The sequence below is a fragment of the Suncus etruscus genome, chromosome 4 (assembly GCF_024139225.1).
Source record: "Suncus etruscus isolate mSunEtr1 chromosome 4, mSunEtr1.pri.cur, whole genome shotgun sequence".
Classification (NCBI taxonomy): Eukaryota; Metazoa; Chordata; class Mammalia; order Eulipotyphla; family Soricidae; genus Suncus; species Suncus etruscus.
Window position 1 is genome coordinate 132,246,453 of NC_064851.1, and position 18,758 is coordinate 132,265,210.

General features: G+C 37.1%; 1 protein-coding gene across 1 annotated transcript in view; it reads left to right on the forward strand.

The window, feature by feature from the left end:
* The window catches only part of ZDHHC2 (zinc finger DHHC-type palmitoyltransferase 2), an 80,174-nt gene that overhangs the window by 39,563 nt on the left and 21,853 nt on the right, over positions 1 to 18,758 (forward strand). Inside the window, exons 4-6 of the mRNA XM_049772374.1 lie at positions 8,455 to 8,575; positions 10,000 to 10,069; positions 11,124 to 11,156. Coding sequence (XP_049628331.1) covers positions 8,455 to 8,575; positions 10,000 to 10,069; positions 11,124 to 11,156 — 224 coding nt within the window. The remainder of the gene's footprint in view (positions 1 to 8,454; positions 8,576 to 9,999; positions 10,070 to 11,123; positions 11,157 to 18,758) is intronic.

Below are 18,758 nucleotides of genomic sequence, written 5' to 3' on the forward strand. Positions count from 1 at the left end.
TATCTTCATGTTTTACTTCTCTATTGCCAATGTCTAGAGCAGTGTCTGGCTTACAAAAGTACTTAAACATATTTCTTAACTTAAGAGGGAAGAAACTATGTGAACAATATAGATTTTTATTAATAGCTGTGATAGGAAGTTGAGTGAGCTCTAATTTCTTTCTTAAATTATATGTGAAAAAAAATGAGGTACGTAGGTTACCTAAGGGATGTGAGAACAGAAAATAACTGAAAAAGTGATTGGAAAGAGTAAAGAAATATTGAAATTATGAGGCCACAGTGATAGGTAGAGCAGTAGGACACTTGCCTTGCACACAGCTGACCCAGATTTGATCCCTGGCATCCCATATGGGCCACCAAACACTGCCAGGAGTAATTCCTATGTGCAGAGCCAGGAGTTACCAATGAACATTGCTAGTTGTGATGAAAGAAAGAAAGAAAGAAAGAAAGAAAGAAAGAAAGAAAAAAGAAAGAAAAGAAAGAAAGAAAGAAGAAAGAAAGAAAGAAGAAAAGAGAGAGAGAAGGAAGAGAGAGAGAAAGAAAGAAAGAAAGAAAGAAAGAAAGAAAGAAAGAAAGAAAGAAAGAAAGAAAGAAAGAAAGAGAAGAGAAAGAAAAGAAAGAAAGAAAGAAAGAAAGAAAGAGAAGAAAGAGAAAGAAAGAAAGAAAGAAAGAAAGGAGGGAGGGAGGGAGGGAGGGAGGGAAAGAAAGAGAGAGAGAGAGAGAAAGAAAGAAAGAAGAAAGAAAGAAAGAAAGAAAGAAAGAAAGAAAGAAAGAAAGAAAGAAAGAAAGAAAGAAAGAAAAGAGGGAGGGAAGGAGGGAGGGAGGGAGGAAGGAAGGAAAGAAATTATAGAAAAAAACAACAGTAGAAATGTTACACTATTGAAGGACATTCAGGATTGATGGCAGTGTATTTACAGCTTTATTATTGTAATTTTTTGTTTGTCTTTTTTTTGGGGGGCTCACCCAGCTATACTCAGGGGTTACGCCTGACTCTGCACTCAGAAGTTACTTCTGGCAGGCTCGGGACCATATGGGATACTAACTATTGAACCCAGTTCGGCTGTGTGCAAGGGAAACACCCTTTCTACTGTGCCCCACAGAATTTTTTTAATATTTTTCTAGTTGTAATAAGAGTATACGTATTCATATTTTTACATATGCATTGTTATTCATAATCATTTATAATAATAGCATTATTATTAAAACATCAAAACATCAAAAGGTTTTATTCAGTTGCAATCTATCTTTGGTTTTTATGCTGCTTTCATCTTTTCATATTATAAATGTTTTTAACATACTTTAAATAGAACTTTGTCCACTTAAAAATTTTTAATACAAATTCTTAGAAATATAATTGCTAAATCAAGAAAACTTAATACCTGTTCAAATCATGTCCTGAGAGAATTAGGACAAATTACAATTTTGTCAATATTATTATAAGTATGATAGTACATGTGGTTATAAAAATTGATTCAAAATTTACGCCCGCCCAGTTATTCCCGACTGTGAGTGTTGCCTGTGTGTGTTTTTCTACTGTCCTGTCTCTGAAACCTCTTGAGAGTGGACCGAAAAGGTCCCAGAAAAATAGCATTCCCAGAGGCTCCAGAAGAGCCTCAGCCACACACTCTTTCTAACCAGTGAACCCCACAACAACATGCAGGAAAAATCACACTACAAGTAGGAAATGGGGAAATCTCGCAGGCAATCAACATGCACAGAGAATGAAGACGATAGCTCAGATGACCTAAAAAACTTCAACCATCTAATTAACCTCTCAGACGAGGAGTTTAGAATAGCAATATGGAAGATGTTTGTAGAACTCAAAGAAAGCATAGATCAATCTGAACAAAACACAAAGACAGAAATCAGAAAACTCCGAACTGAAATAACAGATCTGAAAAACATGGTAGCTGAACTGAAAAACTCAGTAGATGGCCTCGCCAGCAGGGTAAAAGCAGCTGAGGACAGAATCGGCGTGCTGGAAGATGAGATGCAGAAAAACTCAACACAACAGAGGAAATTGGAAAAGAGCCTTAAGACAAATGATCAGGAAATGGAAAAAGTACTCAAGGAATGTGAACAGATGAAAATAGAAGACTTTGATAAACTCAACAGAAACAACATAAGAATCATTGGAGTCCCAGAAACCCAGGTAGGAGATCTCCAGAAAGAATCAACTGTATCAAAAGAGATACTCCCAAAGTTAAAGACTTCATGCAATCAAATCCTGCATGCCCGAAGAGTACCAGCTAAAACAGACCCAAAGAAAAACACCTCAAGACATATTCTTGTTACAATGACAAATCCCATAGATAGAGATAGAATACTGAAAGCAGCAAGATCAAAAAGGGAAATTACATTCAAAGGAGCATCCCTAAGTCTTACAGCAGACATATCACAAGAAACTCTCAAGGCCAGAAGGCAGTGTTGGGCTATTATGACAAGACTGAATGAAATGGATGCCTCATCAGGAATACTGCACCCTGCCCAACTCACGTTTAGGTTTGAAGGAAGAATACATAGCTTTATGGATAAACAACAGCTCAGAAACTTCACAGATGAAAAACAAGCCTTAAAGGAAAAACTGAAAGGTCTACTTTAAGACAAGAGAAACCAACAAGTACAGCAAACTTATCTACAAAGATGACATTAAATCCTATGACAATCATCTTCCTCAATGTCAATGGACTAAATTCACCAATTAAAAGACACAGAGTGGCAAAGTGGGTCAAAAAGATGAATCCAACCTTCTGCTGCCTACAAGAAACACACCTGAATAGTCAGAACAAACATAGACTCAAAATCAAAGGCTGGAGGAAAATTATCCAATCAAACAACACACTTAAAAAAGCTGGGGTGGCCATATTGATATCTGATGACACCAACTTTATACTCAGAAAAGTTGTAAGGAACAAAGATGTACACTATGTACTAATCAAGGGATATGTGCAACAGGAAGAAATCAGACTATTAAACATATATGCACCCATATATGCAAATTATCTAATACAATTACTGACAAATCTGAAAGAAGACATCAATAATAACACAATAATTGTGGGAGACCTCAGCACGGCCATGTCAACACTTGATAGGTCAACCAGACTGAAACCCAACAAAAACATACTAGCCCTGAAAAGACTTATGTAAGAAAGAGGACTAGTAGATATATATAGGACACTCCACCTCAAAAAACCTGGATACACATTCTTCTCCAATGTAAATGGGTCATTCTCTAGGATAGACCACATGCTGACATATAAAACATACCTTCATAAAATCAAGAGGATAGAAATCTTGCAGGCTACCTTTGCTGACCACAAGGCTCTGAAATTAGATGTGAACTGCAAAGCCACACAGAAGAAAAACTTTAACAACTGGAAAGTAAACACCCTGCTACTGACCAACCAGTGGGTCTGAGATGAAATCAAAAAGGAAATCAAAACTTTCCTGGAAACAAATGATAATGAAGATACAAACTGCCAGAATCCATGGGACACAGCAAAAGCAGTCCTGAGAGGAAAATTTATAGCTTTGCAAGCACACATCAGGAAGGAAGAAGGGGCATACCTGATTAACTTAATGACACAGCTCAAAAAATTAGAAAATGACCAACAAAAGGAACCAAAAATAGGGAGACAGAAGGAAATAACAAAACTGAAAGCAGAACTCAATGAAGTGGAAAACCAAAAAACAATCTGAAAGATCAAAAAAAGCAGAAGTTGGTTCTTTGAAAAAATAAACAAAATTGATAGACCATTGGCAAAACTCACAAAGACAGAGAAAGAGAGAGAGAGAGAGAGAGAGAGAGAGAGAAACCTGATAACCCGTATTAGAAATGAAAAGGGGGAGATCACAACAGATACTGCAGAGATCCAAAGGGTAATCAGAGACTACTTTGAGAAACTTTATGCTATTAAACATAAGAACCTAGAAGAAATGGATAAATTCTTGGACACTTATAACGTTCCACAATTAAGGAGGATATAGCATATCTAAACACCCCCATCACTACTGAGGAAATTGAAACCGTAATCAAACATCTGCCCAAAAATAAAAGCCCAGGCTCAGATGGATTTACTAATGAATTTTTTCAAACCTTTCAAGAGGAGCTACTACCAATCCTAGCCAGGCTCTTCCATGAAATTAAAAAAAACGGAAACACTCCCAAACAGCTTTTATGAAGCCAACATCACCTTGATACCAAAACCAGACAGAGATGCAGCCAAAAAAGAAAATTACAGACCAATATCCCTGATGAATGCAAATGCAAAGATTTACAACAAAATCCTGGAAATAGGATCCAATGCATCATCAAGAAGATCATACACAGGGTCGGAGAGATAGCATGGAGGTAACGCGTTTGACTTTCATGCAGGAGGTCATTGGTTCGAATCCCGACGTCCCATATGGTCCCCCGTGCCTGTCAGGAGCAATTTCTGAGCCTGGAACCAGGAATAACCCCTGAGCACTGCCGGGTGTGATCCAAAAAACCACACACACACAAAAAAGAAGATCATACACTAAGACCAAGTAGGTTTCATCCCATGAATGCAAGGATGGTCTAACATCCATAAATCTATCAACATTATACACAACATCAATGACAAGAAAAATAAAATCACATGATCATATCAATAGATGCAGAGAAAGCATTTGATAAGGTCCAACACCCATTCTTAATCAAAACTCTGTGCAAGATTGGAATGGAAGGAACCATTCTCAATCTAGTTGAAGCCATCTACCACAAGCCAATGGCAAATATCCTCAATGGAGAAAAACTAAAAGCCTTTCCTCTAAATTCGGGTACAAGACAAGGCTGTCCGCTCTCACCACTCCTCTTCAACATAGTACTGGAAGTTCTTGCTATAGCAATCAGGCAAGAAAAAGATATCAAGCGAATCCAGATAGGCAAAGCGAAGAATTCAAGCACTCACTGTTTGCAGACAGACATGACACGCTACTTAGAAACCTAAAGACTACCAAAAAGCTTCTTCTAGCAAACCATTGATTCATATAGGCAAGTGGGCAGGCTATAAAAGCAACCTACAGAAATCAATGGCCTTTTAATAAACCAATAATAATAGGGAGAGATGGACTCAAGACAGGCAATCCATTCACTTTAGTGCCACAACAAACTCAAATATCTTGGAGTCAACTTGAACTCAAAGGACATGAAGGACCTATACAAAGAAAAAACTATAAAGCCCTGCTCCAAGAAATAAGAGAGCACACACGGCAAAAGGAAACACATTACAGTGCTCATGAATTCGCAGGATTAACATTCATCAAAAATGGCAATACTCTCCAAAACCATTGTACAGATTTAATGCGATCCCTCTAAAGATATCCATGACATTCTTCAAAGAAATGGATCAAAACACGTATGAAGTTCATCTGGAACAATAAACACCCTCAAATAGCTAAAGCACTCCTAGAAAAAATGAAAATGGGAGGCATTACTTTCCCCAACTTTAAATTGTACTACAAAGGCAATAGTTATCAAAAACAAGCATGGTTTTGGAATAAAGACAGACCCTCAGATAAGTGGAATAGGCATGAGTTCTCAGACAATGTTCCCCAGACATACAATCACCTAATTTTTGATAAGGGAGCAAGAAATCCTAAGTGGAACAGGGAAAACCTCTTCAACAAGTGGTGCTGGCAGAACTAGTTAGCTACTTGCAAAAAAGTGAACATAGACCCCCAGTTAACATCATGTACGAAGGTAAAATCCAAATGGATTAAAGACCTTGATATCAGACCTGATACCATAAGGTATATAGAACAACACATAGGTAAAACACTCCATGACACTGAGACTAAAGGCATCTTCAAGGAGGAAACTCGCACTTTCCAAACAAGTGGAAGCAGAGATCAACAGATGGGAATACATTAAGCTGAGAAGCTTCTGCACCTCAAAAGAAATAGTGCCCAGGATACAAGAGCCACCCACTGTGTGGAGAAACTATTCACCCAATACCCATCAGACAAAGGGCTAATATCCAAAATGTACAGGACAGTGACAGAACTTTACAAAAAAAAAAATCCCATCAAAAAAATGGAAAGAATAAATAAACAGATACTTTGATAAAAAAGAAACACAATTGGCAAAAGGCACTGAGAAAATGCTCCTCATCACTGATCATCAGGGAGTTGCAAATCTAAACAACTATAAGATACTATTTCACACCACAGAGATTGGCACATATCACAAAGAATGAGAACAATCGGTGCTGGCGTGGATGTGGAGAGAAAGGAACTCTTACCCACTGCTGGTGGGAATGCTGTTTAGTCCAACCTCTATGGAAAGCGATATGGAGATTCCTCCAAAAACTGGAAATTGAGCTCCCATGCGATCCAGCTATGCCACTCCTAGGGATATACCCTAGGAACACAAGAATACAATACAAAAACCCCTTCCTCACATCTATATTTATTGCAGCACTATTCACAGTGGCCAGGCACTGGAAACAACCAACATGCCCTTCACCAGATGAATGGCTAAAGAAACTGTGGTACATATACACAATGGAATATTATGCAGCCGTCAGGAGAGATGAAGTCATGACATTTTCCTATACATGGATGTACATGGAGTCTATCATGCTGAGTGAAATAAGTCAGATGGAGATAGAGAGACGCAGAATAGTCTCACTTATCTATGGGTTTTAAGAAAAATAAAAGTCATCTTTGCAACAATCCTCAGAGACAATGAGAGGAGGGCTGGAACTTCCAGCTCACTTCATGAAGCTCACCACAAAGAGTGGTGAGTGCAGTTATAGAAATAACTGCACTGAGAACTACCATAATCATGTGAATGAATGAGGGAACTGGAAAGCCTGTCTAGAGTACAGGTGGGGTGGGGTGGGACGGAGGGGATTTGGGACATTGGTGGTGTGAATGTTGCACTGGTGAAGGGGGATGTTCTTTACATGACTGAAACCTAATCACAATCATATTTGTAATCAAGATGTTTAAATAAATAAAAAATACTAAAAAATAAAAATTGATTCAATAGAAAAACAGTTTTATATTTTACTCACTGAGGAAGTTTATGTTATCTTTGTTTATTTCTGTCATAGATGTTAAAAAATAGAAGAGAAAGAGTTCTTTAAGTTTTCCAATTTTTTTTAGGTATTTTGGGGTTTTTTTTATGAATATATTCTTTTAAAATTTATACTTTCATCTAATTCGTACCTGAAAACTTTTTTTTTTTTTTTTTTTTTTTGGTTTTTGGGCCACACTCGGTGATGCTCAGGGGTTACTCCTGGCTATAAGCTCAAAACTCGCTCCTGATTTGGGAGACCATGTGGACAACTGGGGATCGAACTGCGGTCCCTCCTGGTGGGTCAGCTGTATGCAAGGCAAACACCATACTGCTGTGCCACCACCTTACGGCTCCCTCATACTTGAAAACTTTTATTTGAACCCAGATCTTGTTTTCTTACCATTATCGAGGAAAAGGAAGATGGAATTCATGGAGAACTGTATGCATGTATGATGGACAACTGAAAAATTAAAACAAAACTTTTTAAAGTCAAGCTGTTAATATAGGATTATAGAAAAGAGTATATTTTCAGTAGCTTCTGTGTTGTATTTATTATATTATCATTTCACATGATGTCACTTACAGGGGTTAGAGAGATAGTACAACATGCAGGGCTCTTGTCTTGCATGTAGCCTAACTGGATTCAGCTAATAACATCCCTTATGATCCCCTGAGTACCATCAGGAGTGAACCCTGAGCACTGCCACATGTGTCCCCCACGACCACCACAAAAAAGAAAAGAAAAAGAAGTGGCATATATTTTAACTTTATATCAATTATATATACCTAAATAACAGTATATATTGTTTAGCTCTCTGTTTTAAATTTTGCTATAAAATGGAATACTCTGTCTGTTCTATAGGTGACTTTTTATTATTCAATAGTATGTGGAAATTCTTTGTTGTGCACAGCTAACAGTAAATGCCATATAATATCCTACTATTTAAATAGACCATATTCCAATTTATCGATCATTATCCTTTTGATGAGGTTGGTTTAATTTTTTAGAAAAGTAATGCTGTGAATGTTTGTCTGAATGTTTTCTAGACATGTTTATTAATAATAGTAAAAATAAAATTTTTATACATTTAATATGTTAATAGGCATTTTTTAAGACTTTTAATTTGCATTGAGACCTCCTCAGTGGTGTTGGGACCCATCAAGACTATACACAGCAGGGATAGTGAGGCCATATTGTGCTAGAATTCAGACTGGAGGCCCTGAGTCTGCCGGCCGGCCATTGTCTCATGATCAGACTGGCCAGAATACTGTTATCTCTTTCTATCTATATTCATATGTATACTATGCCATTTATATTTTATAAATATTACTTTGCAAACATAATAGGTCAGGATGCTATCATTTCCTGGAAAATACTGATTAAAATTTAAATGTATTCCACAGTTCCATCTTTCTTATGCAGAGAAAGAATTGTTGGAGCGAGAGCCAAGAGGAGAAGCTCATCAGGAAATTCTTAGGCGAGCAGCCAAAGATCTTCCCATCTATACCAGGACAATGTCTGGAGGTAATATTAATAGCTGAGTACTTTAGCATCATTACTTGGTGATGGCTGATGGGAAGGTTAGACTATACTTGAAACTGTTCATTGAGAGAATTATGTCTTACCTTGGATTGTACTAAATCTTTATCTGTGAAGTTCCATAGGACAGAATAGAAATATGTATAATGGAAATCTAAACAAAGTTAGAACTGACTTTAATTTCATTATGCCTACTTAGTAGTGACTTGATAAAGATGTTAGAACTGTTGAAATTTTGATAATTCTTTCTATTTTTAATTCTTACATAATTCCTACATAATTTAAGAAAGCAATATATATTGATTTAATACTAATAACTTTATATACATTTAAATAGTATTTATATATCATATTTAAATATTAGTATACTTTCTTTATCAACCTTAAATTTTATGGTAACATTTTTTACAAATGCAGTTAATTGAATAAAATCTCTTTTAATTGAATTAGATTTTTTTTAGTTAGCTTAACAGCTAACTTTGATCTTGGAGCATAAACAGTGAGGGTATAATGAGATTTCTTTTATATTTTTGGGGGGAGCCATACTCAGCAGTGATCAGTGGTCACTCCTGGCTTTGTGCTCAGAAATCAATCTTGGCAGGCTTGGGGGATTATATGGGACACCGGGAATTGAACCTGGGGTCGGCCGTGTGCAAGGCAAATGCCCTACTCAGTATGCTATCACTCCAGCCCCAAGATTTATTTTTCTATTCTTCTTAGATCCAGTTTCCCGTCTCTAATGATAAAAATGTCAAAAATTATTTAAGAAATAACTATAGGTCACAATTCAATAAATCTCAATTCAAGCAAAACTTTAAAAATTGAATTTCCACTTGAGTGTTTAAAATTTTAGAAGGATAATCATATGGTTCATCATCATTTTCACCCATTATTATTATATAGTATTATGCAACATGGTTATAAAAATATAAATATTTATGGTTTTGGTATATAAAGTACTGTCCTTCACCATCAGGCAAAGTTTTCAAGATCTTCCACCCTGTCCCTCATACTATTTCTAGTCCACCTATTCCTTCCTCCCATTATGCTCCTTCTAGTTGGCATTCTCAGTGTTATAATCCAAAGCCAAGGATTTGTCATCATTTAGTATGGCCTGGGGTAGGTACCAAAAAAATGAAATCACTAGGTCATTTGAAACTATTCTTACTGTAACTACAGACAATTGAGAATGCTTTTAAAGTTTTCTCTCCAAATTCTCTATTCCTGGGAAGGCTCAAGAACTTAAGCTTTAGGCATTTCGTTCCATTTTTATATTTACAGAGTTAATTATCTCATTTTTACAAAATTTATGCTTTTAAGAATTTAAATTTGGGTAGAGGAAAATAACACTTAATTACATATTCAGTTTGATGTTAAAGCTAAAGCTAAGTGGAGCTTTTTGTTCCTAGCAATCCGATATTGTGACAGATGCCAACTCATAAAACCAGACCGCTGCCACCACTGTTCCGTCTGTGATAAGTAAGAAGTCTATTTTGTGAAATGCTTCTTTTCTCACTGCTTATTTCTCTTTTTCCTTATTCATGCTACTTAGACCTTTCTTTAGGAAATATCAGTGGCATAATCAATTATAGAATACAAGTATGGCTTAATGCATAATCAATTGACCCTTTTCCCTTACCTAAAACTCAGATGATACATGGTTTTTGGCAGCCTTGATATGGCTTAAAATGCTTTCTCCATGACTCTTCTCCATATTTACAAAGATAATTCATGTAATTTTATGGAGTCAAACTCATACACAAATCATTCTTGTGCACAAAGATAATACTTAGATATTGACTTAGATATTATTAAGAAAAAAGTTTATCTAGGCTTTTTATAAATCTCTGATATTTTGTACTCTCATTAGCATAAGAAAGAGCATATTGTTTGTTTATTTTTTAAGCCACATCTGGCAGTGCTCTTGGGTTACTCCTGGCTCTGCACTCAGGAATCACTTTTGGCCGTGCTTTGGGGACTATATGGGATGCCAGAGTTTGAACCTCAGCAGCTACATGCAAGGCAAGCTCTCTACCCACTGCACCATTACTCTGTTCCCAGAACATTTAACATTTGGATCAGAGAAATAGTATAGCAGGTAAGGTGATTTCGCCTTACACATGGCAAACACATGGGTTCAATTCCTGCCCCAGCATCAGGAGTGATTCCCAAGCACATAGTCAAGAACTAGCAAATCTAGGTGTCGCCCACCTGCCGTCACTCAAAAAAGAGAGTTATACATTAATATATTACATTGTTTTTAGCAAATAATTTGATTTGTATTTTGAATTATGTATTTTTTTTAATTTAAAGGTCTGCTATTACATCATGACTGGAATGTACTGTATTGTATTTATTTTAGTTAAGGGCTTTTGCTATTATTAGGTAATAGCAATAGCTTGCAGATAAGTAAATTATATTGCAATATTTTCTTGCCACAATTCTTAAAGTAATTTTTGTATTTAATTTATAATTTAGTATGATTAAGATTTTAATGGAGGTTAAGTTTTGTATGTCCTATTTATGCTTTTAGATGTATTTTGAAGATGGATCATCATTGCCCATGGTGAGTATAGCTCTATACAAATTTCTATCCCTTATGAATTTTAATAAATTGGTACATTTAGTTATTTATTTAAGTCTTTTATCAAATAAAATAGTGCATTAACTGACCCTGAAGAGTTATTTTGGTTTGGTTTGATCTTGGTATCATACCAGGCTGTGTTCAGGGTTACTTCTGGCTCTGAATTCAGTACTCACTACTGGTAAGCTCAGAGGACCAAATGGATTATAATAGATTAGTTTCTAATATTTGTTTATTTTTTCAAAAGAGATTTTCTTTATTTAGGTAGAATTTATCAAATTATTTTAAAACTTTTTTTTTTTTTTTGGTTTTTGGGCCACACCCAGCGGTGCTCAGGGGTTACTCCTGGCTGTCTGCTCAGAAATAGCTCCTGGTAGGCACGGGGGACCATATGGGACACCGGGATTTGAACCAACCACCTTTGGTCCTGGATCGGCTGCTTGCAAGGCAAACACCGCTGTGCTATCTCTCCGGGCCCATATTTTAAAACTTTTAAAATAAGTAAATAACATGCAATTGATTTCTCATATAGGCAAAAATATCTCACATAGAACAAATAGTTTCTTTGCATGCATCTTCATAAACACAATTCTAAAATACTTCCCAAAAATTTCATCAAAATGTTTGCATAAACTATACAAATTGTCTCACTAGGCTATTTTAATAAAGGGTTTAAAGCTTTATTTTTTTTTTTTTTTTTTTTTTTTTTTTTTTTTTTTAGTTTTTGGGCCACATCCGGCGGTGCTCAGGGGTTACTCCTGGCTGTCTGCTCAGAAATAGCTCCTGGCAGGCACGGGGGACCATATGGGACACCGGGATTCGAACCAACCACCTTTGGTCCTGGATCGGCTGCTTGCAAGGCAAACGCCGCTGTGCTATCTCTCCGGGCCCTAAAGCTTTATTTTTTTGGAAGCTTCATTTGTTTTTGTCCATATCTGGCTACATTCAGGAGTAAGACTACACCCAGGTCTTACTCCTAAGACCGCACTCAGGTATGACAACTAGCAAGGCTGAGATTACCATAGGAGGTGCCAGGGATCAACTCTGGGTTGACTACATACAAGGTAGTTTCCTACCCATTCCAGCCTGAGGATTTATACTTTTAACAATTTATCTTGGATAAAATTTGACATTGGGGCAAAATCACAAATACAATAATATACATATGCTTAAGTAAGGATTTTTAATAGATTTCACTAATATTTTCTAATATTTATAAACCATGAAATTAGATGATTTACAGATTATCTGAAAGATCTAATTATGCAGTGAAGGGTAGTTTTTCTATCTTTACCTGTCACTTTTTTTAAAAATCTCAGTGCACAATACCACAGACATGCCCAGATTTTGGACATGTCATTTTCCTATAATCCTTGCCTCAATTTATTGACTGTATTTTATATGTTCATTCATTTATTTTATTATTTTTTCAGTTCAAACGCAGAAAGCAGTGGCTTTGAAAGCAGAGCCAAGAGCTATTTATACCAAATGAGTGTTTTATACCAAATGACAGAATTTGGATATTGACCTAGTGGTTTGTTTCTCCTACTGTATAAAATCATTCAGATTTGAAGTACATTCTCTATTTTCTCAAACTGAGTCTGTGAATCTATAATCATTTAAAAAAAAAAAGTGACGATAGTAAAGTCTTATTAACTAATAAATGCTAAGCTATATTTTCTTTTTTTTTTTTTGTTTTTCGGCCACACCCGTTTGATGCTCAGGGGTTATTCCTGGCTAAGCGTTCAGAAATTGCCTCTGGCTTGGGGGGACCATATGGGACGCCGGGGGATCGAACCGCGGTCTTTCCTTGGCTAGCGCTTGCAAGGCAGACACCTTACCTCTAGCGCCACCTCACCGGTCCCTAAGCTATATTTTCTATGGTATAAGATATACATCACACTGCTAAAAACTGTTTTTGGGAGGCCACACCCAGAAGTTTACTCAGGGATGACTCCTGGCTCTGAGCTCAGAAATCACTCCTGTCAAGCTCGGGGGAGCATATAAGATGCCGAGGAACAAATCTTGTCAGTCACATGCAAGGCGTCTGTCCTACCCGCTGTGCTATCGATCCAGCCCTAGACTGTTAAAAACTCTAATTGCTTTTCCTGACTCTGTCAAGACAAATTAAATAAAAAAGTTTAGTTTATTTAAATTGAATGTTATACAATCTTAGTTTGAAACCGTTTTACTTTCTACCAAAAATAAGCTAGTTATAATTAAATTTGGAAGAGGTTTCTTTGTTGTCTGGAGAGGAACAGTCTTTATAGAGAGGTTTTTTTTTTTCACTTGTGTAAAGACACACACACACACACACACACACAAAATCATTGTCTCTACCTTCATTGTCTGAGATCACAATAATCAGCTTTTTTCTTCCTATTCTCTCCTCTTGAAAACAACTCAGGACAATGAAGGATAAAAAAAATATTCTGTATCATGTTGAAACAAAAGATAATTGGATTAGACTTATTTAGAACTGATTACAATATTATTACTTGCCATTTTCCCTTCATATATTATGAAAGACAATCTCAACAGTTGATTTGCATTCACATTCTACAACTACAGAAAGAATTTTTGGCTTTGGTATAAATTTTTTTCCTATGTAAAAGTTCCTTAGATTTTAGGACTACTAAACCCAGTGCCTTATATTTGCCATATATTATTTTAGAATTAGAAAAGTAAATCTTTTTTTCTTTATTCATTATTCAAATAAATGTTTGTTTATAAACATTTAGTTTATATTTTTAATTTTTTATTATCTGCTACATTGGTTTACCATTAACTTAACTTATAAAAATATAGAATTTCAGAGGTATAACTTATATGTGCTTAGGATTCACTATTCCCAGCACCAAAATTCCATTTCTTCTCAGCACAAAAACTACCTTTTCCCTCCTGCAAGCAGTATCATTTTCACCATGTCTAAAAACTTAATTTTTTTTAACATCTATTCATTTATTTTGGTTTTGGAACCACACCCAGCGGTACTCAGGGGTTACTCCTAGCTCTGTGCTCAGAAATAGCTCCTGGCAGGCTCGGGGGCCCATGTGGAATACTGGGAATAGAAGCTGGGTCCGTCCAGGGTTGTCCACATACAAGGCAAACACCCTACTGCTGTGCTATTGCTCTGGGCCCACTTAATAATTTTTAAAATTTCCCCTAGAGAACTGATTTTTGTCTTTTATTTACTTACTTTTTTGTGCTTTGGTGGTACACCAGGTAATACAGGGCCTTTTTCAGGCTCTGCATTCAGGGATTTCTCCTGGTGGTGCACAGGGAGCTCCAGGGATTGAATCTGAATCAACTACATGCAGGGCAAGTGCCCTACTCGCTGTACTATTGATCTGACCCCTACTTATTGATTCTTTTATACAACAGTACCAACATTATACTTAGGATACTGCTGCTTGCCATTAGAGTGCCAAGTTTCTTCTGTCATTTCTCCAAGTCCCTTCTCCACTCTCCCACCTTTTGATATCTCTAAATCATAATTCTGTTGACTATACTTTAGGGTTTTTTCTCATTGGGGCTTTTTTTTTTTTTTTTTTTTTTTTGGTTTTTGGTTTTTGGGTCACACCCGGTGTTGCTCAGGGGTTACTCCTGGCTGTCTGCTCAGAAACAGCTCCCGGCAGGCACGGGGGACCATTTGGGACACCGGGATTCAAACCAACCACCTTTGGTTCTGGATCGGCTGCTTGCAAGGCAAACGCCGCTGTGCTATCTCTCCAGGCCCCCCATTGGGGATTTAAAATCTCTTGTATTGTTTCTTTATGTTCCACATATGAGTGAGATAATCTGGTATTGTATTTTTTATTTATTTTTTATTTTTTTTAATTTTTTATTTTTAATTATGAGAACAAGGATGCAAAGAAAGAGGACAAGATAAAGTTATAGTGGAAGGACAATCACCCATAACATAATTCTCAGAAGTCCCCTTGCTGATATCTTAACTTTGAAATTTCAGCCAAAGAACATTAAGATAAATAAGACAGACTCCATGTACAATTACTTTGTCCCTCAAGTCCCCAGATTGTAACACATTATAATATTTCTTAACAGCACACAAGGCAATCTAAAGCCATAAAACTTACGTAACTCCTTAAACATTACAGGCATAGTATTTTTTTACATTTCCATATACAGGCATAACAGCTTAAGTTAACCTCAAATTTTAAGTGGGTTCTTTTTGAGGATTAAAGTCAAAATAGCACAGTAAAAATGGTGTTAGAGTGGCAATTGTTTGCATAGGCCCACCAAAATATGAGGGACATGGAAAGAAATAACCTTGGCCTAAATACAAAGAGACCCAATCCCTGAAATTTCCTGGCACAAGACCAACTCTAGGCTCCATATGCACCAATAACACCATGTGGCATTGCTCCTTTTTTGCATAGGCACATTAAAATGGGAAAATACTATACATACAAATAAGATCCTATCTAATAGAGATTGGAACACACAAATCTTGTAGTGCAAAGGGACCTTACACCCTGAACATTGACATAACGACCTTGCACAGACCTCAGAAGAAAGGGCATTTTCCATTCACCTCTGAACCAGGGAAGCCATCCACGAAACATCCAGGCTGGTCTATAACATCACCTGGAAGCAATCCTCTACCACAGAAGACACTACACTGCTCAGACATCGACCTGCTCAAAAGAGACTTCCCTTAACACTGAGAAGACTTAACAACAACAACGACCTGCTTACAGGACAGGGCTCCCTGCATTGCCCTTTGATTGTGAGGTGAAAGGAGAGGACGCTCCACATCCTGACTTCAATGTAGGATATGCAGATTCCAGGATCTTTAATACAGAAACATGATACCAACAACAGAGACTGTGTGAAAAATAAAAGTGTGTTGGCACTACAAACAATGTCTTGGATTGGATGATCTAGCTTGCCTGGAACCTAGAGCTGGTCTTGTGTATTTTTTATTTTTTATTACTTTCTTTTTTTCTTTATTTAAACATCTTGATTACAAATATGATTGTGATTAGGTTGCAGTCATGTAAAGAATACCCCCCTTCACCAGTGCAACATTCACACCACCAATGTCCCAAATCTTCCTCCATCCCACCCCACCCCCACCTGTACTCTAGACAGGCTTTCCAGTTCCCTCATTCATTCACATGATTATGGTAGTTCTCAGTGCAGTTATTTCTATAACTGCACTCACCACACTTTGTGGTGAGCTTCATGAAGTGAGCTGGAAGTTCCAGCCCTCCTCTCATTGTCTCTAAGGATTGTTGAAAAAATGACTTTTATTTTTCTTAAAACCCATAGACGAGTGAGACTATTTTGCATCTCTCTCTCTCTCCCTCTGACTTATTTCACTCAGCATGATAGACTCCATGTACATCCATGTATAGGAAAATGTCATGACTTCATCTCTCCTGACGGCTGCATAATATTCCATTGTGTATATGTACCACAGTTTCTTTAGCCATTCATCTGGTGAAGGGCATCTTGGTTGTTTCCAGAGCATGGCTATTGTGAATAGTGCTGCAATAAATATAGGTGTGACGAAGGGGTTTTTGTATTGTATTCTTGTGTTCCTAGGGTATATCCCTAGGAGTGGAATAGCTGGGTCGAATGGAAGCTCAATTTTCAGTTTTTGGAGGAATCTCCATATCGCTTTCCATAGAGGTTGGAACTAGACGGCATTCCCACCAGCAGTGGATAAGAGTTCCTTTCTCTCCATATCCCCACCAGCACTGATTGTTCTCATTTTTTGTGATATATGCCAATCTCTGTGGTGTGAGATGGTATCTCATAGTTGTTTTGATCTGCATCTTCCTGATGTTCAGTGATGAGGACCATTTTTTCATGTGCCTTTTGGCCATTTGTATTTCTTTTTTTTTTTTATCAAAGTGACTGTTCATTTCTTCTCCCCATTTTTTGATGGGACTAGATGGGTTTTTTTTCTTGTAAAGTTCTGTCAGTGCCCTGTATATTTTGGATATTAGCCCCTTATCTGATGGGTATTGGGTGAATAGTTTCTCCCACACAGTGGGTAGCTCTGTATCCTGGGCACTATTTCTTTTGAGGTGCAGAAGCTTCTCAGCTTAATGTATTCCCATTTGTTTATCTCTGCTTCCACTTGTTTGGAAAGTGCAGTTTCCTCCTTGAAGATGCCTTTAGTCTCAATGTCATGGAGTGTTTTGCCTATGTGTTGTTCTATATACCTTATGGTATCAGGTTTAATATCAAGGTCTTTAATCCATTTGGATTTTACCTTCGTACATGATGTTAACTGGGGGTCTATGTTCGCTTTTTTTGCAAGTGGCTAACCAGTTCTGCCAGCACCACTTGTTGAAGAGGTTTTCCCTACTCCACTTAGGATTTCTTGCTCCTTTGTCAAAGATTAGGTGGTTGTATGTCTGGGGAACATTGTCTGAGAACTCAAGCCTATTCCACAGATCTGAGGGTCTGTCTTTATTCTAATACCATGCTTGTTTTGATAACTATTGATTTGTAGTACAGTTTAAAGTTGGGGAAAGTAATGCCTCCCATTTTCCTTTTCCCTAGGAGTGCTTTAGCTATTTGAGGGTGTTTATTGTTCCAGATGAACTTCATAAGTGTTTGATCCACTTCTTTGAAGAATGTCATGGGCATCTTTAGAGGGATTGCATTAAATCTGTACAATGCTTTGGAGAGTATTGCCATTTTTTTTTGTTTTTTTTTTTTTGGGGGGGTGCACACCTGGTGACACTCAGGGGTTACTCCTGGCTATGCACTCAGAAGTCACTCCTGGCTTGGGGGACCATATGGGATGCCGGGGGATCGAATCCCAGTCCGTCCTAGGCTAGCGCTGGCAAGGCAGACACCTTACCTCTAGCACCACCACGCCGGCACCGTGTTATTTTTGACTCACTTCACTTAGCATGTCTCCCTTCAGTTCCTTCCAAGTTACAGCAAATTGAAAGCTTTTAAATTTTCTCAAAGATGAATGGAAATGCATGTGTGTGTATATAATTGTATATATGTATTATAAATGTGTATAAACTATAGTTGTATACAATTGTGTATAATATTACAGTTCCTTTATACATTCATGTGCTGAATACTTGTGTTGTTTTTGAATCTAGGCTATGAATATTAGAACAATACATGAGTGTGCTTATGTCCTTTCAGATTAAAATTTTGTGTTCTTAGGTTAGATGCTAATGAATGAAATACAGGTGACTTGGAACTCCAGTCTTTTTTTTTTTTTTTGGTTGGGGGGGTCACACCCCGCAGTGCTCAGGGTTTACTCATGATTCTACACTCAGAAATCACTGCTGGGTCGAGGGACCATATGGGATGCCGGGATTTGAACCACTGTCCTTCTGCATGCAAAGCAAAGGCCTTACCTCCATGCTATCTCTCCAGCCCTGGAATTCCAGTCTTAATTTTTTTTGGTTGCACTATGTAACCTTCCCACCAGCAGTGAATGAGAGTTCCTTTTGATCATATCTCTACTAGCACTTATTCTTTTGAAAATTTTTAGTAAACCATTCTAGCTGGAATGGGGTGATATATCATTGTTGGTTTATATTTGCATTTTCCCAATAGTTAGTGATGGTGAGCATT